Source organism: Ischnura elegans, chromosome 9 (assembly GCF_921293095.1).
Source record: "Ischnura elegans chromosome 9, ioIscEleg1.1, whole genome shotgun sequence".
In the NCBI taxonomy this organism is placed as follows: Eukaryota; Metazoa; Arthropoda; class Insecta; order Odonata; family Coenagrionidae; genus Ischnura; species Ischnura elegans.
This window is the reverse complement of record NC_060254.1, coordinates 68,556,389-68,582,961: the sequence shown is the minus strand read 5'-3', so window position 1 is coordinate 68,582,961 and position 26,573 is coordinate 68,556,389. Positions and strand designations below refer to the sequence as shown.

At 35.4% G+C, this 26,573-nt stretch overlaps 1 protein-coding gene across 1 annotated transcript in view; it reads right to left on the bottom strand.

Annotated features, from left to right (window-relative positions):
• Positions 1 to 26,573, bottom strand: part of LOC124165818 — a 108,939-nt gene that overhangs the window by 21,342 nt on the left and 61,024 nt on the right. Inside the window, exon 3 of the mRNA XM_046543343.1 lies at positions 1,254 to 1,600. Coding sequence (XP_046399299.1) covers positions 1,254 to 1,600 — 347 coding nt within the window. The remainder of the gene's footprint in view (positions 1 to 1,253; positions 1,601 to 26,573) is intronic.

The following is a 26,573-nucleotide window of genomic DNA, read 5'->3' as shown; positions in this document are numbered from 1 at the left end:
GTATCAATTTACATCCGTAAAAGCTTTGATGGATTGAAGGGAGCTAAAATTTCCCTTGCAAAAACGTATCACATTACCTTCCCATATTGCTTACATCCGCATGGAAGTGATGAACTCCATATTTTCTTGTGAAATGGTTTCGTTTTACCTCTCGGTATCGGATTTTAATTTGGGAGAGGCAGGTGGAAGGTTATCGTTAGGAGGGCGAAGCATTCGAAACTTCAATGGTTCGTGTTATGAGCGCCAATTTTTGTCTGCTCAATCCCCGTTATAGAGTAAAATCTGGAGTAACCTCTCCAACCCATCCAAATATTTCCACTGCCGTTTTAGCCTGGATTGGCCATGCTGCACTGCAAGGTGGGCGACATCCTGTCTGTTAACTTGGAAATGGTACTTTTGCTCGAGACTTTCTTAATATGTTCTCGATTGCTTCAGAATAGCATCTTCATTGTGTACACGGTGTGCCCATTACTCGATGGGGATCGGATCCAAATGAAAGAATATCTGAGCTTCACTGGATTCCCCGTCAGCTGCCTAGCAATTAAATGTTTGTGACAACGAGTTGGATGAAAACGTTGCGAGAGACAGGTAAGACTGAAAGAACTCTATTTGATTTCTTTTGGCTCCAGGTACCAGTTTTACTGTAGCGTCATGAAATTGATTTGCGGTTTAAAATAAGAACACTTAAGTTTTGAAATATTGCATCTCGTTGAGTAATTGAACTGTTGAAGTTGTATAATAATCAATGAAAATTTATTTTTACTACTTAATTTGAATAGCATAATTATCAGTGATCCTTCAAGATTTGGCAATTTTTACTACATTTTGTGCGACACAATATTGGCACTCAGAAAATGTAGCTCCACTTTCCATGCTAATTTTTGTGCACTAATTACAGATCTCAGGAAAAAATAAATGGAGGACTTAGAAACATATTGGTGTGATTCAGAAATCAAAGTTTTTCAATTAATAAATATTAATTTTCTACGTTAATTAAAGTTGGAATTGTGTTGAGGGCTTTCAGTATGTGCTGCACACCTGGCGGTCCCAAGTGTAACTATGACTTGCACCATTGTATTTCTAGGTAGAAACTATAATTTGGAATAGGCTGCCACGGATATCTATCTCTAAATAAACAAAATTGAGTTAGGTACACCAATATGTTTCTCAGCCCTCTACATGTGTTATTATTATCATTAACTCGCGGAAGATCCTTAGACAAGGCTTCTACCTCCCGTAGTTACGCCACTCACCGTCCCCTCGCCGATGTCGCCCACCTCGCAGTGGAGCATGGGAGTGCTTCCCGTTTGCGCCATCACGAGTGTGCAGTTCTCCGAGGTGAACACCTGGCCCGCCCCCGGAGGAGTGGCCTCCGCCTCCGGGGGCGGTGGAGCCTTGTGGTGGTGGTGCAGCTGGTGGTGGTGACGGTGGGCTGGCTTGTCCTCGGAGGCGGGGATGAGGTTGCCGGAGGCGCCGCCCGTCCCTGGCACCATGCCGAAGTCCTCCTCCGGGGGTAGGACGAACGGCACGGGGAAATACGACTCTCCGGACTCGGAGTCGAAGGAAGAAGACGGAATGCCAGCCTGGCGGTTGCTGTATCCTACCAGAGAGAGAGGAAGAATCCGTTAACCCGGCAGTGTCGCGTGGGGTGTCCTAAGAACACTAGCTTCATATTTGCGCTATTTTTTTGTAGTTGTGACTAGATCTCTTCAGACCTGAAAGTGTTTTTTCCGTAGAAAATTTGTATTCTCCTCATTTTTCTATGGAAATAGAGCAGAAATATATTAACCCAAGGGACCCTTATAACCCTTCTAACCCAGAGCTGTATCTGGGAGAAAAAATTTCAAGATTTTTCATTTTGAAAAATTGAAAATTTTACACTCAATGATAACTATCCCGGCAGCTAAATATTTCGTCATTAAAATTTACACTACAAAATAATATTTAGTTTAGATATCTCCTAAATAGAGCTGAAAGTTTAAACATTTTTAATGTTGCTTAGAAGCAACATTCGGTTGTAAAGGGTTAATCGGTGGGAACTCATTAGGCCACCAGGAAAAGCAGTCAAACGACGAAAATACCACACTCAAACTAAAGACACCATTTTATCAGAACCCAAAAAAAGATCCTCCAAAACTTGTTGGAGTGTTTCAGTCATGAATTTTTATTTATTTCTGGAGGAATAACCGGACAGCAGGACAGAAATGGAACTGAAAAATATTAATCCACTAACAGCCGAGTGTTTTCAAGTGCAGTAAGTATTGAATACGATACAAGCGGATCTCTACACTTGGAGACAGCATGAATAGTTCTCGGGATCGCCACCGTGCCAGGAACTGCATTTACTGACGCCTCTACGTCTGACTTGGTAATCATATTAATCTCACTCTCTTACTGTGGTCAACCATTGCCCTGAGGACGATGGCCGAGTCGGAAATCGAAACTTTGGCAGAGTAATGCATTTCCTGACTCGGTGACGATCCCGAGAAATCTTCCTACAAGAATCCATTAATTTATTGCAAAATGGAGAAGAATGCAGTGGCACAGCGAGGGAGGGCTTTTGGGGGAGAAAACCTACCACGTAACTCGGAGAATTTTTTATAAAAATATTTTAATACCACAAATTTTGTAAGTAATATAAGGGGGACGGATGACTCACAAACAAAACATCAAAATATTCACACAGCTGAAAAACTCACAATTTTGAGTCATTTATCTTAAAAATGTTCCCTTGCACCTCCCGCTTACCCTGGTATTCCATACCCCCCAGTATTAGTTGCGCTTAAAACCCCCTAGCCTTAATTCCTTACTGCGCCTCTAGCAGACTGCACCAATCAGACCATGGAAAAAAGTCCCGCTGGACACTTGGATGTTAAATCTAATATATCGTAGAAATGAGTGTCCTGTTACGCTGTCAAGGCCCGAAATACCGGCCACAAATAAAATTTCAGGACACACTGACACAAAGGCGTAGATTGCACTTTAAACGCGCCCTAGATTCTGACAGAACGAGGAGGAAATATTAAGATTTAGGAATGAAGTCGTTCACTTAAGTTAAAAACGAAGTTAAAAAAAGAGAAATATCCTATTTCACTTCGTTACTGGTGCTGTCAAAAGGCGTTGGTGGAATGTTAAAGGTTTCAATTGCGCCTTTCATCTTTCAAGACCGGGAAAATTTCTCGAATTATCCAAAAGTTTATTTAAAAATTTCCACTTCTAAAATTATCTAAAGCCCTTCCCAAATCTTAAATAACATGATTGTTAGGGATAAAATAAGAAAGTTGGCTCTTGTGATAGTACATTTAGAGAAAAATCTCAGGATCATTCCCTTTTAGATTTATCTTTTATTCCTCTAGGGACAGTAAATATCGTTTCGCTTGCGGTAGGTTTGTACAATTGGAGTCATTTTAGTTCAAAGAAACAGTGCAGACTAACAGCTGGTGAAACTTGACGGAATCTTCCGTAAATGAAGTCGAAACGCAAATATTCCGCTGCAGAAAAGTCAGCAAATTAAAAAAAAAAATTACCAGGAAAATATTAATAGAAATCGACAAAAGCGCATTCATGTTTGTGTAGTTCAAAACATAATCAGCGTGAACTTAATAGAATCCTAGTTCAAGTCCTCGGAGAGAACAATTATTTTTAATTAATACGATTGTCATACCATCGTGCCATTCGATAATATTTTTCGTTAGTTTTGCGAAAATCCAACATTATAGCTCATATAAATTATTATCATTTGACTCTATTTTTCCATACTATGACGTCAAACGTTTCAAGTTGAAATGCTAGGAGAATTTGAAAAAATTTCCCAACGGCTTGTCTACAAAGATGAAAGACCCAATTGAAGCCCTTTGACAATCCACCTATGCCTTTTGACAGCAGTAGAAACGAAGTGAAATAGGATATTTCTCTTTTTTTTGTGCACCTCCACATAGTAAACTAAGTCAACAACTTCATTCCTAAATCTTAATATTTCCGCCTCTTTTCTCTCGGAATCTAGGCCGCGTTTAATGCGGAGCCTACGCCATTGTGCCACGCCGATTCTTTTTTCTATTCCAAATTGAGACACTTCGTGGGCGAAAATCGCTTTTCCTGTTTTTGATTGAAAGAAAAGAGAGGCGGTCGGTCGGCACACTTCCAAGGCAAAGGGAGCTCCGCCGAAGAACCGATTGGAATCAGTATCGGAAAATCGGCTTTCATCCCATGGAATTATATAAAATGCTGCAGTTTGCAGGGGCGCGGCGAAAAGCAAACGTAATCGGAAGAGCATTCCTTCGCGAGCACACTCGCATAGCTACCCGCTCCCTTTTCTTTCTTACTCTTTTGGAAACACCTTCAACCCTTTCGTGCCCCCGCTCATTGGAGCTTCCACATCTCACGATTCTTCGAGGGAATGAGGCATTTCTCGATAAATTAAGCTCAAGATTCGATTTCCCCTCGTTAATGAACGCAAAAAAACTCAACTTGATCGCGAAAAAAAGAATTTCCATTGCGTCACTACATGCATGCTTTACTTATAGCGTGTTCTCAGGTTGATTTGAGCATGCTAGGTGAGATTGATCGCTAATTTAGCGGTAAATGACAGAATATTCAGAAAATAAACGTGCGTTACTTTTAATTCGAGAACAGAGGCTATTTATGTATGTAATGAACAAAATGGGGCCGAATACGCTTCCTTGTGGAAGAAATTATCCCTTATTAACTTCCTCGGTCCTGGAGAATTATATACAATACGTCTACATTTGAATTTTTTCCTTGAATTGTCGATATCGCAACTATTTCAGAGCATCATGACGGAAGAAAGCATCATATAGAAGCATTATTCAATTATATCGCAAATGTTGGTTGTTAACATCTCTTAAACGAAAAAACATTATCTTCCGACCAAAAATCACGGTAGATATGTCCGGGGACTGAGAAGGTTAATTTTAGCAAAAAAAACTCCATTTGATCGCGATGTCTACTGCGTCACAATGTGCATACTTCACTCAATGCTCAGGTTGAATTGAGTAGGCTTGGTGAGATTGATCACTAAATACATATGACAGAATCGTCAGAAAATAAACGAATTTTACTGATAATTCGGGAGAATAGGTTATTTATGTACATAAAGAAAAAGGGGGCTGATTACGCTTCCTTGTGGAGCACCTAATGTCACTTTAACGACATCAGGGCTAATTTCGTCAAGAATTTGTTTTTTCTCGCTTAGAAAGTCGAATATACAGTATACTACTGTTTCGTGTATCCCTATTGAGACTGTATTTCGCATAATTTTTTTTGTGAAACGCAATGTCGAAAGCTTTCTAAAAATCTAGAAATAATACGTAAACTTATCTTTTCTATTCACCAGATTTGAGACAGTGATGAAAGAGCGCGAGTTTTGTATCGTAGAATTTACCTTTCCGGGAGCCGTACTTTCAACCCCATTGTTGAAGAGAAAATGCTCTCACCTACCAAAATGGTGCGAAAAACGTAAATAGACAAAGTTTAACTCGTTTCCTCACCCAGCTAGTAGTTTACTAGTTTACCAGTAGACCTGGTTAAATGGTTTACTAGCAGATTATCCAAAATTTAAAATATGTCAATAGCTGAACGTGGGGGGGGGGTGAAGTCATGGCTTAACTAACAATTTCGCTCAGTTCAGCCAACCGGAATCATCATTTTCTGTGTCATTCCTGCGGCGATAGCCTAGACATTGCTTCCATCACAAAAATCTAACCTCCGAAGGCTGAGCACCCAAAGCCGTCTTAAAAACAACGTCAACAAAACCAATGTTCAAATAGCATGGTTGAATAATGGTGACACGTTGCTTCATAGGTTGCTTTATTAATAAGTAGCTATTAGAACCCAAGAAAAAAATTGCTTTTGAATTGTAACTGCACTGATACATTAATAATATTTTGTAAGTATCGATACTCCTAGTGCTTCAATGGACATAATATTTTGAATAAATTTCAATAAAATATAAATAGATGCAGAAAATCACAGATATTATCGAAAATGGACGGCAACCTCTGAAGGGGTGACTGAGTTTTTGAAGTGACCGTTTTCCCAATGTACGCATAGTTCAAGGATTTTACCCTAATGCATTCAAATTGAATAAGTTTTCACCAGGACCTTGCAAAAAGCTCTAGTTTTACAATGACACGTGTCAATAATATTCTCGCTTTTTTTATTCAATGGCATTGTATGGTATTTGGAGGCAAACGACAACTGAGGTAATTTGGGATATGAGAAGAGTGGGCAGTAACACGGTAGAGAAGAAAGGGTGAAGAGAAACCCGGCGCGGATTTTGCCGGGTCTTATCGGAAGGCCTCCAGTAGGCAACAGCTTAACATCCCATAGACGGACGGACGGTGTGTGGTACTACAAGTGCACTCAACAAAGCACTCAAGAAGGAATTTGGCAGTCTCCACCACCACCGATATTGGAATGCTGGACCCACAGAGTGGGAAGCCACCACACCAATCAGATCCTCTATGTTTCTTTGAGCGAACTTTACGCTGGCCTAGAGTAACCAAAATAAGATTGCCAGCAGTGGGATCCAAGGATATGTAGATTGGCTGAAAAGGTCTCTATGGAGACGGATATGGCTCAAGAAACTAACAAGGGCAATACACAACCGTCGGTTGACCAATCGAGCTAAAAATTTCTGATTTGGTAGATCACGGCTACAAATTCAATATGCCGAAGCTAGACGACGCACTTCTCGTAAAATTTGAGAAAAAAGCGATTAAAGGCCTTAAAAACTGAAATTAGGATATATAGACTGTGCCAAGGGTCGTGTGTCATTTTTGACCTCTAATTTTAGTAACTTCCCCTCGAGCAATATTCTTGAAAATTGGCATACGTATAGGGGAAAGTCCTAAGTTTTGTTGAGTGCAAGCAAAATTTTACAATTTTGACCTTTTGACCTCACAATGTGGGCCAAATCCAAATTTCGAATTCGCCTTATGGGGTTTCAATGTTAAAAAAATCAATATAAAAAAAGTCTGAATTTCATTGACCAATATGTCAATTCTTAGGTTTTCGGACACGAGGAAACCGAAAATAACCCTTTTATTTTCGAAAATTCAACCCTTGACCCAGTAAGGTCACAGTCAAGGTCATAAGGGTGGCAAAAAGAATAGGATACCAACAAAGGTGTCGACCCATGGGTTTTAAAGGGTGCCCAAGTCATTGGTATTGTCCAATTACTCGACTTATCCACTATTTGACCTCCAAGGCTGTATCAGCTGTATTGAATGGTGATTACCCTATGACAGCGATAGGCCAGTGGTCACGGCGGTCGACTACGGAAGTAATGATGGCGAGTTCGATCTTGCCTCCCGAAACTTCTTCTATTTATTTTTTAAGGATTTTATTGTTCAACATTTTTAAGTGCGAGGGTAAAGCAATGTGATGGAAGGGAGGAATCGTTCAGCCATTCGTGCAGTGGAGAGGTCCAGGAAAGAAGTGATGGAATGAGATTCGTGCCTTCTCGAGGGGCACATTTGGAATGATGGAATTACTCCCAACGCAAGGCGAGGAAATAATTATCGGAATTGAGTAGATGCAGTGGCGATATCGGCGTGGATATTGGCGGTAATGTATGGAACTGGGTTATTGCGATTCAACCCGCATAAAAAAATTAAGCATCACAAGTTTAAACCTCAGTCTAGACTGCGAAAACCAATCGCCAAACATAATAAGAAAGGGACCAAAGCTTGTGACCCAATTTTTTTATGCAATTGGATATGGATTATCGGGAATGTGCAATAGCTACCATTACATGAATATTTTAAATGGTGTTGGAACGAGATTTTGAACACAAACTGGACCTTCCTATCAGCTTTAAATTGGAGCTTGAAATTCCAAACAGCTATGGCACCGCTAGAATATTTTTCTATTGTCCGATTTAATGTTTAAATTTATACATATACTAACTATTGGATTGAATAAGTCGATTTGATCATATTCATTTGATGGTATGTTTACCGAACGTAATGAATTGAATTCATATTGGTCATTGATTATGACGAGCAGATACCACAAAGTCTTGTTTTCTACCATGCATAACTCAATGTAATTAATTGAGGTCTTGAAGCACACAGGAAGATACAGAAGAGCCATGTAAGTTTTACACATTCAGGATAGATATACTTGTGCCACCCTACACTTTTTTATGGGTGTTCAAGGTTAAAATTATCAGACTGATAGTTATTGACTAAATACAAACAAAAATTCATAAAATAAATGCATGATATAACCATAGATTGTTGAGAATGGAATTTATTGGCGATGTTGCTTCATTCATTTTACTGATTTGTGAATGAAAAACTTTGCTGTTTCTACAATTTGGTTTCTACAACTACAGTTTCTACAATTTCTACAGAAAAAATCCCTAAGTACGCTTCCTTTCCCTTCCCTCTCCCCCCCTCCTACGCGAAGTGAAACAATGTAGCGCTCTACAGACATCTCCTCTCCACCCCTTTCCCCTCCCCACCCCTTCCACTCTTCCCCCTTTTTGATATATAACCCACAACGACGCTACTTGTACTGCTAGTCCTATGAATATGATACAGTGTATCGAAACTAGTCATGAAAATAAAGTTCCAAATTGTAGAAAAAAAATTGTAGAAACAGCAAAGTTTTTCATTCACAAATCAGTAAGATGGATTTCTACAACGTGAAGGCCTTTACTATTCAGTGCTTCATTCATTTTGCCGAAAGGTTGACAAAATATTTATGCAAAATTAATAATTCAATAAAGTTCCGAGGAAGACCTCCTCAAATGTAAATGAAAAACAACTAACATTGGAGAGACTTTTTGGTAGCAAATGAGTGAGGATACATTGAAGAAACCTGGAATACGTATGTACTATGAAAACTGTACCGCAAATACTAAAAAAAACTCGGTTCCGATAACCTTAAGATAATATTCTATTTCTTTCATCACGCATTTTAGAGGAATTATAGTTATATATTATGAACCAAATGTTCGCTTTCAATCTGAAAAATCAGTGTAAGAGACCACCTTACCGTTGTTCTTATTTCTCAGTTATTATTCACACTCGGTGATTCGACCCGAAAGTTGGTTTGGAAAAATATTTGCTTAACCTAGAATAAGCGTAGGCATGTGAATTTCACAGTTTCAGGGTGGATGTAATCGTTACTTTCCCGGTGCCACTTCACACTCTTATGGGGATGTACAGAGTTCAGTTCAAATTATCTGAGTGAAAGTTTTTGACTAAAAACAAACCAAAATTAATAAAAGAAATGCAGGTTGCTAGCATAGATAGTTGAGAATGGAGTTGATTGGCATTTTTATTTATCTCATTTTTAAGGGGTTAATCAAATATGTACGGCATGTTAATTAATAAATTCAAGTTGAAAGATAGACCTCCAAAAGTGTTGATGAAAAACGAGTAGTCTTTCGGAAATTTTTGCTATTAAGTGAGTGAGGATACATTGGAATGCGTATGTTCTATAATAGTTACGTAAGTTCTCAAAGACGTAATCGCTATCAAAAATGAATCGCAAACCGCCAAAAACTCGATTGCGATTAGCGTAAGCTAACGTTCTATTGTTTTAGTAGGTACGAATTATAGAGAAATTATATGTAAATATCCGGAACTTCTGCTTTTCGATTTCTGTCTGAAATATTATCGTAAGGGTCGACTTAACCCTCATTACTCAGTTGTTGTTCACATTCAGTGACTCAAGCCGAAATTTGGCTTGAGAAAGTGATACCTCAACCTAGACTAAGCAGATGTATGTGAATGTCGTATATGTCCTAGTTACTTTGCCAGTGCCACCTTACCCTGTTTTGGAGGATCAAACTATGTAAATGTTAGTTATTGACTACAATAATTGAAATTTTCATTAAATATGTGCTCGCTGTTTGCATAGAGAGCTTTGAAATCAAACTCAATTTTACCAAAGGGTTGATAAAAATGTACGGAATATTAGGGTAGGTGCAAGGTAGGCCATCACAAATGTTAATGAAAAACGAGTAGTCTTTAGGAGACTTTTTGTAGCAAACAATTTAGGAACGACATCATCCGCTTGAAAATACGGAAGTTCTTTGTTACGCTAATTATATAAAGTGTAAATCATGTAAATGACTCCTTCCCATCGGTAGAGAAATTTTGCCGAAATATGAGGAAAAAAAAGATGAGAAGGTTTTAAGTGAGGTGCTACAGGATGGTGCAGAAGGGTAAGTGGATCGATGGCATAACGAGGAGCTGGGAAGCGAAGATCTCTCATGGGAATACACGCAAAGAGGGGAAAAAATCTAATCGGGAAAATTTTCAAACACTGATGAGAGCAGCCGCTGAAAGATGAGTTATGGATAGACCTCCGGAGGAATATTTAACACAAAATACATGGACTTTAAAATGAATAATGTTGTAAAGAAGAAATACGTGCAGTTAGTCGACGCACGGAAGACCCGTAGAGCTGTATGTAACAAGTTTCAATAACTTGCAACTTGGTGATAATAACAATTTTTCAGTCTTTACTCTTCAAGAACCTGCTATTTTACCTGAAATCATTTTTTTATAGGCAACATATGGTAGTAACTATTATCAGAAATAGAGTAAATATGTAGCTGCTAAATTGAAAAAATAAGGGTTTGTCAAATGCTAAACTTGTGCTTCATTTAGCGCCAAAAAATAAAATGGTATGTATTTAATTATATTGCTATCAAAGAGTTAATAATTTTTTCCAGGACAATATTCTATAGGATTGTTCCTACATAAATAATGAAAAAAAGTTCATGAACCTCAAAATTTCATCGTAAAAAGATTTGTTGCTTGCAATGGCTTAATAGTTTTTGGAGAAATTAGAGATTATCCTATCATTGAATATTTAATTTTCTGACACTGTTTCTAACCTCCCATACTAACACTACATAAGTTGCAGAAAAAATTCCCCAGGGAAAGGAGCCGAACCATGGACCTCTAGCTTTCCAATCCTTTCGCCATTCATGCGGCAAGACCGAAATATTACACGTTCCTTTAATTTTAGGATAAGTGTTCGTTCTTGTATTTACAACACATCATTTAGATAAAATCATAGGACAAAACAATGGGGTGGTTGTTCCTCTCACGTTGTGTTTTGCATCTCAGAAAAAGAATGAGTGAAATTAGAAGAAATTGAATGGGTTTTCAGTATTAAATCAGCTCTAAATTCATGAAATTGTGACTGCTAAATAATTTTTCTTGCTGTTTTAGAAATTTAGCGAAAATTATGGGCTTTTCTCAATATGCTGAAATAATTTAAACAGCGTCTCTATAATACTTATTAACTTTAAAGATATTTTGTCATTCGTTTTACTGATTGTTAACTTTAAACTGATTATTAATTGTGATACCTCATACACACAAATTCCAATTCGTCTAATTTATGGAGACAGGCTCTCCATACCCGTTTCTATCATTTAAAGAAGAGTAATTGGAACTGCACAAAACCACTAAAAGTATATCCATTATTAATAGAGGATTTTACTGCTCTTAGGTAATCGCAATCCATAAATAAAACCAGGTAAATTGGATTAAGCTTAAGAGAACGCTCACAATATACGAAATGAAGTTGAAAAGCATCGTACCACAAGAAAAATTTGGAGTGATACTATTTTATTGCTATATACACACTAAATTACTAAAACCCAAATAATGAATTTTTCCGTTTTTCATTCTGCTGTTACCCGTAATATAGTTGTATCACGTTATTTACAAAGAAAGTGTGTGACTAATGCAGGTGAACCTTTAATTCAACCCGACACCTCTTAAGGAAAAAAATATATTCCTAATTAGCTACGATATGTGACCATATTCAGGCCAGGAGTCATGCAATAGATTAAAATGGTGCTACTTAACATATGATTAGCAAGTGCCATCGCTATTATGCAATGATGTTTTACACTAGTGATGAAGTCATAGCAATTTGTCAAGTGATATGACATAATATAAATAATACACCACGAAATCAGACCGGTGGAGCAGTAGTGGTGCGCCCTCTTAATGCTATAATGCTTAACCCTGATTAAAATGGTGCTATTTAATATGTGCTTAGCAAGTGCTATCGCTAATATGAAATGAGGTGTTACACTAGTAATGAAATCATAGTAATTTATAAAGTAATACGACATACTATAAGTGATACACCACGAAACTAGACCGGTTGAGCAGTAGTGATGTGCCCTCTTACTGCTATGATGCTTATACACGTAGTAATTCATCAATCAGAAAATAATGAATCGTGAGAGGTTTTTTTTCCCTCGATCCGCTAGAGAATATGCCTATCTGCTGGCCCTGCTCGATTCTACCCGATATAGTCTTCCGTTCCATTGCTTTCCCCCTCCTCCTCTCCGAGCCATCCTAACCTCCCTACCCCTTACTCCTCCCCAACCCCTTCCGTGCCGACGACTGTTTCTGAATCCGCTCGCCAGGGGGAGACACATTCTCGCAGTTCGGGTGGTGCTCGATTTCCGGCCCATTCAGCATTCGTGGAATTTCCCGGGCAACGGAACTCACCACGCTTTTAACATCAAGTAAAATGAGGGAAAGAGAAAAAAATATCGATGATGATGATAATGGGAGACCATCCAGCTTAGGGGGGAGCGGTAAGGAGTGGCCTTCGATTGGAAACGAAGGCTTGTCCCAGGAATGGATTTCAATGGAGGAATAAAAAAAAATACCAGGAGCGTCCGTACGAAAATGTATTTCATATACTAACGGGATTCATACCTTAGTGATAAATCTGTTCACATTCTTTTTCAGATTACACTGAATTTTTACCTTAGTAATGAAGGTAAAATTATCACTAATTGCGATTTCATGCCACTAAATTACATTTGAAACTAGCAGGCCACTCGGAGTTGCTCGAGAATGATAGAATCTACAGAAGTTGGAAACTTGGAGATGTTTATTCATTACGGTTCGAGTGAATAGAGAATGTAATTAAAATGGTTGAAAATGTTATCGAGAGCAAGTTGAATGAACCTTTATTAAATATTAAATTGTAAGATGAACATCCTGGTAACTATGGCCATTAACTATTTAACGTAACACTTGACAATAGCTAAAATAATGTAGCGTAGAGAGAACTTATACCCCGTTATCTCTCATCACAGTATTTATAATGAATGAGATAGCACAAATATCTCTAATTTCCCTTGAAATCTTTCCTCTGAAGACAGGTAATTGAAGTATTAAAAACATAATTGTTTTTGATAGGAAATTGAAATATTTGTAATTAAAATACAACTAGACACTTTTAATCTATGCATGAAGGATTTTCTTGAACTAGCAACCACTGTAATTTTACCAATTGCTCCTTTCCTCTCAGCCATTCAGACTTAAGCCTGTACTTTTCTATGTCAATTTTTACATTGACGTTTTTACGTTCTTAAATTTACGGATTTCCTTCTTTGCCAAAAAATAATCACAATTTAGTAAAAATGAATGTGAATGAATTCAGGAAGAACAATTAAGACTTAAAAGCGTACTTACACTTGCACGGTAATAATCACAGAAAAAGATTACCACAAGGAAATGAAGGAAAAAAAAAATGAAAAGTGAAACATGTTATCATAAATATCGTTTCACGCCTCCTTACTATCTTCGATAGTACGAGGAATGAATGACATTTGATTTATCTCTGTCTTTACCTCTTTTTTTCTGTGACTTTCTATCGTAGAATGATGATTGAGAGTATCACATAAGAGAAGGATAGTTTTAAGATAATCTTCGGGAAGATGATTTAAAAAACTGTGTAGTCTATCTATTGAATCACGAAAGAGGGTGAGGGAGAGAGAGACTCTAGCTCATGTCCTGCAATTACATCCATTACGAATTCTCGGGATACTTCATGATCTTCTCCTTAATCTGACTTATTCTAACCTTATTCTAAGATCCAAAGTTAACAAAAATTTTTTCTTGGAGGATAACTCAATGCATTTCCCTCCAGGAGTCGGCGGCTGAATTAGAAGTTAGGAGTGATAAAATATAAACTTAGCCTCAAATTTGAATCCAATGAGAACTCTAAGCAAGATTTGAAAAAATATACTGAAGGAATAGCATTCATACAGTTAACCCCAATTAAATTTTAATATGGCTCAAAGGGATTCAAAATATGAGCATACAAATTAGAACGGAGAATTAGCAGTGCCCAACTATTGCATTTTTTCTTGATTTTATGAACCGACACGCAGTTAAAAAATAAGTGAATTAAATCAGGATGTAAATGGAAGAAATCACGCGCTCCGGGAAGAACTTGACCTGTTGGAGTAACTTGAAATGAGTCAAGCAGTACTAAGTAAAGAACTGACATGCTAAAAAACTTAGTGTATATACTATATACTCTACCAGTATTTTTCAAAATTTCAAGAAATTCAAGGATAGTTCACTATTTGTTTATTTCAAAGAAGGAGTTTATTTGACATTCTAGATAGTTCATAAATTATTAAAAAAAGCGATTGCACAATCCTCTGATATTTAAAATGATATAGTTACTGTAACACTGGCAAATCAACTGGATGGGCGGACAAAAAAGGAAATAAAATGAAGATCAACGCAGGCAACTATTAGCCTATGAAGAATGCGATTTAAAGTTAAAGTTGGCAACACCACTAAACAATGTGAACACGAGAGAAACCATCGGAGGAAATCGAAATCGAAAATGAGGGTTATTCGATATAGGAAGAAAAGAGGTAAACACCTTAGGGAATCGTGGCAATGGATATTTTCAGGTTGTGTGACGAAATTATTTATTTTCTGTTACTACTGCCTGAGTTGTTAGGCAATGATGGCAGCGAAACTGTTGTCTTCGCCTTAACACCTTCGCCGTAACCAAAAATGATGAATTTCTGTTAGAGAGTCATAAATTATCGCGGAACAAACATTTTAAAAATAATAGTTGCTTGGAATAAGAAAAAAATATAACTGAAGTATGCCTATGCTCAAGGATAGTAAAAATGGTAATATAATCTCAATAAAATTACAAATTTAACGGTATCTATCTAAAATTTTGCATTATTTGAACGTAAAATCGTTTTGTGGTTTTAGTGACGTCAGACAGTACTAAGTAATAACTGATATGCTAAATAAAATTGGCGCATGCCAAAAAGAGTATTCCATTGCACTACACATTTATTTACTAAACTGTTCCGGTATTGTTCAAAATGTCAAAAAATTTTAAGGACAATTCACGATTTGTATCAGTAGAAGTAGGTCACAGTTATTTTGACATTTCAGATTTTCACAAATTAAAAAAAACGGCTCTACGCTCTTCCAATATTCAAAAGCCATAACGTAAAAATCACTGATAACATGGACGGAATGATTAAAAAAATGAAATTAAATGAAGAGAAGGAGAAACATAAGGAACCATTAGCCTATGAAGAATGCGATGAGCAATACACACAATAAACGCAGCAAATAAACACCAATAAATTCAGTGAATACGAAAGGAACCATTGGGGAATATCGAATGGTTTTTCCATCAACAATGAGAAGCTAAGAGAAAAACTTTTAGGGAAACGTTAAAATGGATACCTGTACGATTGTACGATGAAATTCTTCATTTTAAATTACTACCGTGTCAGTTGCCAGCGAAACTACACTCACTACCATAACAACCAACTCGGATGTAACCAAAACTGAAGAATTTCACTTAGGGAGTCATAAAGTATTGCAGAAAAACCTTTTATAAACTTGAAAAATAGTATGGAATAAGAAGACAAATAGAAATTAAATAAAACCTTGTCCTAGGGTAGTAAAACTTGTATTAAATTTTCAACTCAATACAAAAAAATTGCAAATGTAATGTTATCTATCTAAAATTTCGTACTGTTTGATCGTGAAAATTATTTAGAGATTAAAGTAGAGATAAAAGATTCCTCTAATTTTCCAAGTGCATTTGCCTAAGGATCCTAGCCATAATATCCATGAAATAAAAATGTTTTAACAGCGCAAGGTATAAAGTTGCTTTGAAGTTCGAAGCCACGGTGGAAACTGCTCAGTGCCGTCCTCCCACGCAATGACTCTTTCCACATTTCTGACCCCGCTCAGCCTGCGAGCCGCACGGTTTTTTTTCTTTCTCCATCTCCCGAAAGTAACCAAGAAAGATGCTGAGACGAATGAGTGTGGAGGGGCCTTATCCTTCCTGAGGGAATGGAGAAGCAGGTAGGCAGGCAGGAAAGCGAAACGAGGACGGAGAAGCCAGCCACAGATGAATAATAAAGAGGGGCCTCGAGAAACGCGGATTAAAGACGGCGATTCCATTTGGGGAGAATTAAGATGCGTAATTCAGAATGCACGCTGATGGGTTTCTTTGCGAAAATATTTCCACAACCTCGGGCAAGAAGTATTTCGCTTGGAAATGGATGGAAGAAATAGTCTTTTTAAGATCACAAAATTCCTTTTAAAATATTACTTTTCGGCAGAAGTAGGTTTATTGACTTTTAAAATTTATAACATAGTTAAAGCAGTTGGAATGAACGAAGAAATGCTCTTTTTAATATCATTACTTCCTTTAAAAATATTTCTTTACGGTCAAAATATACTGAAATTTAATAATTTTTAATAAATTAGTAATGAAAGCACTTGTCTATTTCCATACTTCTTCATTTCTGTCGGTAGGGAACATTATGTCATTTTCGAGGTAACTTTCATATGTAAGAAAATTTCTTAACGATGGGCTAATAAAATTATATAATAATGATATTCATAAATTCAAAGCGAAAATGGCATTGTTTGCCGAAACGTGAGTCGATAGAATTAAATAAAAGTGGAAATAGAATAGTGCTTTCATCATATTAAATTATCTAAGATTTCCACCGAGTTAAGCCGGAATTGCTGTATCATTTATAAAAATGTGTCTAACATTATTTATGATTGTCATTTCAATGGTAATATTAATTATAAAAATTTAGAAATTAAAGTGCTGATTAATTTTGATGCAAGTGGTTTATAAGAGAAAATGTTTTTCCCTTCTGATATCCCCGACTAGTTATTAGTTAGTTTATAGGGATTATTGGATAGGGATATTGATATTAGTTATTTTATAGGGAATAGATGCCGAAAACGCTCCATTGAGGAGATGGATTAACTTTTGGAAAGATTGATCTATTTGATTAATACTTCCGTCCAGAGTTACATTTTTTTCGGTGAACTATTTGCTATTTTAAGGAAAAGGAGACTTGAGATTCTCATCTAAATACGACAATTCCACTCGTGTTGAATGAGAAGCGTAACTCGGTATGCATGCTGATGTTTTTCTTTACGGAAAAATTCTCTTCAGGAAAGCTTCATATATTTTGCATGGAGTGGGACGGTTGAAATGCTGTTTTAAGACCACATCTCCTCATAGAAATATTGAGTTTGGTGAAAAGTATTTTGGGAATTGAAAACGTCACTAGTATTATCATTTGAAAATAGATAAAACTCAAACAAAAAGAGGATCCAATTCATGGATTAAATTTCAAGAAGGGATCCATTGGCAGAGAATTGGTAAACGAACGCATGATAAAATCTAGCAATGTTCTATGAAAGGATAAAACTTAACTAATAAAACGTGAACAAGATGAGCTTCAAGTACTTTGGGTGGATTTGTATTCCTGAAAAGCTCTTTTTTTAAGACCATGTATCCGTAAAAAAATATTGCCATCCGAATTAAAATACGGATCTGTATATTTATTTGAAAAACTATTGCACGTATTTATTTTTATTCAATTATATTTTGTATGCAATTATAAGAGAAATTTTAATTTGAAAACTATTTTGGCCAAAGGAGTTCAAAATGCATGGAATCGTGTGACCGGAGAAAAATTTGTACTAACAATTAGAAAAGTTTTTGAATAAAAGAATGGCAATTAGATATTGATTGGATCAGTGGAATTCAAGATAACACCTCCCTAAAGAAATATTGGCCTCAGGCCAGTGTCGGCATGTTTCCGGAACGCGCCGGAACGACGTTCCGACACTGGTTAACAAAACACATGATAGTCAAATGACACTATTATCAATTTTGATGACTGAAAATGTGTAACATATACTGCCGTAACCAAAACAAAAAAATTGTAATAAAATGTGAATAATAACTTGACATGAAGAAACACACACAGTAATATTTCACTTCTAAAAAAATTAAGGGAAGTGCGTTCCGGCACTTCTAATTCTGCGATGAATTCACTGCCTCAGGCTAAACGTTTTTTGATAGTGTTTGAATTATTCCTTCCACAAACATTTGATCATGAACTTTGTCATTCCGATAATTACAGGTAACACAAAATTTTGTATAAAATGACTCTTCAATTTTAGTAAGTTAAGATTCTGTTATAAATTTCGAACAGTAATTATTTATTTTAGAAGCTAGTTTTCCCTCCTAATAATGGAATTAGAAGGAAAGTCAGGTATTTTTCACGGTATCCGTTGACAAAAGTAATCTTTATAAGGCCGCGCATGAAATAAAAAAAATTGACTTCTTCGCAAAATTCTTTTGTCCTCTATTTAAAAATTTTCTTGATTAATTAACATTAGCGAAAACTAGCATTAGTATGAAGAAAAGAGGTTTAAGAGGCTATCGAGCTCAGATGGCGATATTTCTGCTGGATAATTAAACTACGTAATTTAGAAGGTATGCTAATGGGTTCCTTCGGAAACTATTTCTCCTCCAAGATGAGCTTATAATACTTTGCGTGGAATTGTATTGCTGAAAAGATCTTTTAGAGACCATTTATTCGTGGAGAAATATTTCCTTCTGACCGAAATATTTTGTTAATTGGCAATTCTCCAAGAATTCTTCTTTATTTTTAATACATCTAGAACTTGCAATTTTACCATCGGAAACCATCAAGGTGCCAAAAAACATCGCCCAGTGGACAAAATATTCAGACGTATATTAAGTCTGAAATAATAGAATGTGACTACGATATAAAATTTAAAAGGTGAAATTATTTAGCAAAGAATCACAATTTACAAAGAATGCCTATCAGCAAAAATTATGAAAAACGCATCTTTATCACATGTAGATTTGTTCGCTAACTTTAATTCAAAATACGGATGTGTAATTTATTTGAAAAAAAATTGTAAAAAATTATTTTGATTGAATATTTGTGTGTTAATTATAGGAAAAAGTTTAGTTTAAAACCTATTTTGGCCCAAAAGGAACATTTACAGACGTAGATGCAACCTTAAATAGAGTTTTTTAATCATCAACTTTCATGCAAAATACTTGAAGATAGTTTTGTATTTTAAAGAAAAGGAAATGATTTCAATAAAAAATCCACCGGGAAGCATTCTGAATTTAGCATATTATCCTTCCGAAATCGTCATATTTAATCAAGGACCTTGTTTACTCTTTTACCTCGAATACTAACTCTATTTTAATAACAAACAAGTGAAACTCGGCAGGTGCTGTCCTGATATCACATATTTCTTCACCTCAGTATGTATGTAAAAAAAACCGTTTGAAAGATGGATAGATTAATTGACATGGGCGACCAGTACTGGTATTACGGGTATTAACACGAAAATCAACGTAAATATAACTATTTATTATAATTATCACTGGTTGTCAAGAATGTCTATTGTTGTAGGATCAAGAGAAAAATATTTGCAATTTTTCAGTTAGGAACATTATTTTCGATCAAGAAGCTTCAAGGGAATATTGACTATGAAAATGGAAAAAAAGTACTTAATTTAATAGGATGTTTGTTAATAAATGTTCCATCACTCTATATTAATGGATAGTACTCTTAATAGCAAAACTCTTTCCCTAAAATCAGTGGTTAGCTTATTGTGCAACTAGGCGGATGGCCCTTGGAATCCATTAGGGCCACTCATATCAAATGCGATAGCACATAAACCCTCTCCTGAGAAAATATATAGATTTACCAAATTTATTTATAAATGGTGAAATGATGTCGGATTAATCTCAAATTCACCATCATCCTCTATTCAATTTATAGAATAAGATTTTTGCAGATAATTTGTATATTTTGATTATCCTGTGGTTACTGGCAAAATATGAAAGCCTTTAATATATTAAAAACCTCTGTGTATCTCATATCTTTATTTTCGACTCGCCATTGCACTTTGTACAGTGTTTTTATTCCTCAGGCCGAAAAACTAAAGACTCTAGTGTTAAATATGCAACGATAATTGTTCCAGTTGCTCCCATGCTTGTTGAACCATTTTTCATGGAAATATTTGTGCTTGCGGGTATTAAATTCAATCAATTTATAGGCTGCTGGATATCTCCCATTTTAATTCAATCAAACACCCGTACTTCAGTCTACCTTTATTTTGCATACAACGTCCGTTCATTATTTTATATCTGGCGCGTTTTAATTGTACGCATCGAAAAATTATAGGGCCTTTAGTCTTCAATTCCATAAATTGCCATGACATTAAAGTCAATCATCAAGTCATGAATTGCTCCGATATTTGAGCACTTAAATATATATAGATTCTTGTCACCATACCTTCTTTATTTTCCCAAGCGTCTCATAGTATCATCCCCAAGATTTTCGTTGTTCTTTTTTATCCTCACCCTTGACGCTTGATTTCTCTACTGAGACGTTTCACTGACATGGCTTATTGCAGTCAGTCATCCTAATGATATTTGCCAATTACTTTATCCTCAATAGAATAATACCTAAAGGTAGCAAAAATATTCCAAAGAAACGCAGTTACATATGGTTCACCAGTGTGAAAAGGTCAAAAGCTGTTTTTGACAGCGAAAATGGATTTGGCATTGAAACTTTCTTGAGTGTGTGAAGATGAATATTTTCTTTTTTGGAAATTACTGAAACTGTTAACAAGGCCACTACCAATAATATTTGTCGTGGAGATGGGGTAAATTTGTACAATGGCATACCAATGGCTGTTCCCTCAAACATTTCGGAAAAATTTGGACCCCATAATCCCACCAAACACTCGCTACGACCTTGACTTCCATATAAATATGGAAGTATATAAATATGGAATTTGATTGATTGATATTGATTGATTGATTGATTGAATTGATGTTGATACTTCCATATAAATATGGAAGTATCAATATCAATGGAGAGTTAAACCATGCTTGCTCTAAAAACTAAGTTTCACAAACGATAAGTTTCACTACTTAAAATCTAATTTTTAAAACGGCGATTTAAAAAAAATTATAATTTTTGTATCTATTCATAGAATTACAACAACAAGTAACATTGAAAAACTGCCTTATGCCGACCAAATCTCAAGCTCCTTTTTTAACAGTTAGTGATTGATTCCATGACAGAAATACTTGTTGACAAGTTATTCACCTTCGTATTAGGGACGCTGTAGAAAAAAATTGATTAAACATGATGAAATACCCTGATAAAAAATAAACCTTTATCAAGTACTACCATTAGCATAAAAATTCGAGGCATCTCCCGATTTATATAAATTTGTATAAATATTTAAATAAATTGAATAAATATTATAATAAATTTATATGCCTCAGAAATTAAGGACTTTCGTATGCTATCTAACAGAACTGGCTATTTTTAACGGCGAAATTTGACGTGGATTCTTTCTCCTAATCATTTTCATTCTCTCTGATATTGCTCCACCTATTTTACTGACATTAGAACAATGATAGTAGGTATACAAAGCTCCATAAAAACTGGTGAATGCAAGAAGCCATACCTACGAAAAATACCTGATGAAAATCCACATGGCAGAGTAGTAACTATGGAGAAAAGGGAAGTAAAACGTTCCATCGCAGCAAACGTATCATGTATTGTCATAAAATATGCACTGTGAGGAGGAAAAATGGTTAAAATAAATATATAGGGTAAATAAAAAAATTATTTGAACCAGTTCCCTAATTTTTGAGTTGTACATGGCGAAATCACGACACGAAAAAATATTTATATTGGTACTCGTGGACTCCGACTCCGAAAATTAACAACACATACATTAAAGGTTTTGGTATTTAAACGTGACAGTCTTCAGTATTACCTGATTGTGGAGAGACCGATGTTACCAATGACATCACTCTTAATAGAAATATTTCAGGCTTTCCCATTCTACTTTCTTATCGATTTGCAGAAACCGACAATGATTTCTGCAATATTGGCTATTCTTTCGCTCTTCTTCAATAGTTTCATTCTTAAATTTTCATTTTTATGTCATAACAAAAAGTACATAGAAATAAAATTCAGAGAGTACAAAACAGATTTTTAAGAATAGTAAATTTCTACGCTGGATTTCATGCTCAATACACCCCATATAGAGAAACTCTTCAAATGTTAGATATGGAACCTTTACTGGTCAGAAGGAAACTTAACGATCCGTTGTTTCTATATAAACTATGCCATAATTTGGTATATTGCACTTGTCTCAATGATATTAGCTTAAATTGCTTAGTTACCTCAACAAGAAATTGCAACACTTTCTTTGTTAAATATTGTAAAAACAATATTGTTTATAATAATTTTGTCACCAGGGCAATGAGGTTATTTAACAGTGCATCACATTTAACTAATGCTGACCTATTTTATGATTCTTTTGACTCATTTAAACGAAATATGTTAACATATTTGCTGTCAATACACTACCTATCGACTTGATGTAACTTGTATATGATATGCTACTTTTATTGCACTATAATTGTAACTGTAAATGTATTAATTTTCTTGTAATTTTCTATACATTTAATATTTGTAAATTGGGTTTACTCCTGTAAAATAAATATTATTATTATTATAACCTTACCATTCACAATAAATATTCGAGATAGGTGCGGTAATGGTATAAGATGCTTAAGTGAATGAAAGACATCCTACGTTTTCAGGAATTTGTTTATGATGGAATATCTTCTATAAAAATTGGTAGCATTTAAATCCAAAATTGGGTCACATTTTTTCTCTAAGTTCGGAATCAATCCAGGTTCATTCATTTGTAAAATTTAATACAACTTTGTATCCAATTCTCGAGTTTCTTGAATAATTTCTTTCACTAAGAATGGCATAAGCTGCGATAAAATAATTTACCTTGACTCATTCGCTGGCTGAACGGGGTACAATCTGCTGTTTTCCAATATCGCCACCGAGTCGCAGCTTACTATTAAAAGTTTTTATTTATGCTCTCATGTTTTGAAATAGCTAGTTTTCTAAATAGTTCACCAAACAAGCTAATACACTTGTAACAACGAGTTACCCCAAAGACAAAAATTTGGTTGCGATATACCTATTTACATTACGTTTAAGAGGAAGAATGAAAAATTCTTCTAAATTATTATCAATTCAAAACTATCAAAGTTTCCTTAGAAGGATTAGTCATATCCCGAAATTTAGTGGTTATCCTTAGCAAAACAGAATTAGTATAAAGCAATTTCAACAATCGCATGAGTCCTAAAATAACTGACCCAATGCTTCCCAATCAATAGAAATAAGGAAGTTTGTAGAGGATCATAAAACCGACATAAATAGCTTTTCTCTATATTCACCAATAAATGCGATTGGTAATCGATGACCGAAAATAGCTCCATTGCGGAAAAGGATTTGGCTGGATTCCCACAGTTAAACGAATGAAAAGAAATTTTGGATTTAAGTTACCTTAGCAAATTTGGATTGACCTTGGCTGAATAAAGTGAAGGCTATCAGTCTTGATGATTTTAACATGCGTTTCTATAATCCAAACCAGTTTAAATAAAGTAAAAGGGCGCAAATTGCATTATCCATGCATGAAAAGTAGTATCTACCATTATAATAGACGTGAGCTTGGGTCAGAGGACATTATTTACAACGCAATAGTTACACGACTTTTTGTACATCATTCGATTCTTAGTCATAAATTTATTTAGTTTTACAAATAAAGAAAACGCTGTATCGTTAAGCTTATTTTTCTTATCCAACCCGTACACATTTTCAGGAAATATAATCCCAACCCACCGTTTCTGAATTTTTATCATATAAATTAACGAAAGAAAAGATTCATCATTGCTTTACTCAAAATGTAATTAATTTTGCGATGCACAGAATCTGAAAGAATTATTCAAGAATGAGCCACCGGGCCAAACCAAATTGAAACCAAATGATGAAAACATTTTTACAGATAATGACATTCTAAAGTCAATCTTGAAATTACACGCGGGTAATCTGCCGTTGGCAACTCGAAATAGAACGCAGCATTTGCTGCATGAGTGAAATAAATATGAAAGCTCTATTCCACAGCCATTTTTGGAGTGGACTCTGAACTACACTCAAATTTGCATGATTCGAGACTCACTCGATAGCCAGACAATCGATCTCCGCCTACGCCGCTCCGTTTAGAGTAGAGCGCATATTTTTGGAATTGAGCTGGTACCTCGGACTATTGAGCAGATGATAATGTGTTCGTGGGAAGAGAGATAGGTTTTCTTTACTCCTTGCATTTGGAGCTTCTTCGACAGAGAGCCCTAAAGGTTTATACTAAACTTAAGAACCCATGAAACGGTTTACGTCAGGAACAACGCGAGATCTTCGTCTTCAAACCGTTACCAGCCATACCTGCTACTCTGCCATTTGATTTAAATACGCGATTATTTTTAAGGAGAGAAATGAATTCTAAATTTCATCGGTATACATACATACTTAAATTTCTCTCTAAAACTGCATTCTAAGTACAAAAACAAAAAATATTATTAACCACATGACTTGGGAAACACAGAACACCCCATCCAAATACTCTCGTTACAGACGTTCCAGAAGAGTGAGAAAAACCATAGTCTACTTTAAAAAAAAATTCTTATTCCTCCGGTCTAACCAAGACAAGTTTGAAATTCCCTTTCCGCTTGAAGCACGCCGCTACAGATGCTAAGAGAAAAAAGAAAGAATTACAATTTTTGCGATAATTTCGAGAACAGCCTATTGAGTGTTTTTTAAAATTTGGGAGTTCTAACTTCACATTTCCAATAAAATTACATTGAAAATCTGTAAAAGACCAGAAGCGTTTGTTGAAGCGCTTTCTTAGGAAAATATTTACCTTTTATCTAATTATACGTTTTTCCGATGGAAAACGATAGCAAGTGCATCGTAATGTAAATAACATGTTAATGATAAAACGTGTGCACCAAGTCTCAAATTACTAGGAATTAACGGAAAATTGATGCCATGATTTAAGAGAATAAAACTTAATTGAAAAAAAAGTTGCTTGAGTAGGCTCAAGGAATAAGCTGAAAGCAATCTGTGAACTCTAAATCGTTAAAATACTAAATACCAAGTCCTCGACTCATCAGAATTATCTATTGAAAATTTATGTTTATTTTATAATCTATGTTTATGCAAAGTTTTGTCCGAATCATGAAAATATTTCTAATGCGAAGTATTATAGCAAGAATAAATTAAAGTTATAAAATTATGCATTGGTTACCTCAAGAATATGAATTTATAAAGCGGAATAAATTTTTGAAAACTGAGGAATTCGAAATCTTTGACCCTACAATCGTATAAATTATCACCATGAACGATGTTATTGAACGATGTTTTCAGATGGAATGGATGAGTTGCTGCCTGGAATGCCTTATTAATACACACCACACAGGAAGTATCACGGCAGAAATAACTTACTAATTGGAGTGATCATAATATATACAGCGCCAATTTGTTAAAGAGCTTGGATGTTGGCCTATTCACTCATGAATCATAGGAGGCTTTGAAATGGTATTTTTCTTCGCGCCAGGAAGATACGATATTGTTCGGGGAAAGGAAGAACCTCGAGATGGTATTTTTTCTGTTTAGAACCAAGTCAGCAAAATGTGTGCACAAAATACGGATTTCAGCAAGTATTCAACAAGGTGCACTCTTATGGGTCTTGTATCACTCCAATATGTTGTTGGTACATACTTTACACTCGATCAAGTTTTCTGCAATTAGGCTAGAGACGGAGTGGTTAATATTTTTAGAGAAAATTTCACACCCGTTGGAAAGGACATTTCATGATTAACTTAAGTCGATAAATACTTAAAGTCAAATGTGATTATCGCGAGAATGCTCTATTTAAGTGAATTATACCATATTGAATAAGTATGGCATATATGGCTCAAAAGATAGAAAATATGCAGTTACTAATTAGTAACGACAACCTGTGGAAGGGGAAACAATCCTATGGATCTCAAATATACCTCAAACATACGATATTTGTCCTCATATTATGAAAGCTACACCAATTCCAAATAGATGAAGCGTAGTGTGAATTATTTGGAAGCAATAACAATCAATGTTTAGACATGAAGTAACAAAAAATTAAAATCCACCAAGTTCTACGAAATAGGAACCATAGGAAAACATTTATTTGTCTAATCGAGTTGGATTGGAAATATTATGTGCGTGAGATAATATGTCAGTTCTTGTCAACTATTGCAAAAATAAATTTCGTTGCTTTTAATTTATGAGTTATTACTTTCCTTATTTTTATGTGCTCCAGATATAAAGAATTTTTTTCCAATACAATTGTAATTTCTCCGGTCCTTTCTGACAGCCATTCTTTGACATTTATAACAGCGTACGACCTTCATACGATTTACGGAAATGTGAAAGTTTACACATTATTTTACAGCCGTGTTATTATTTGCAG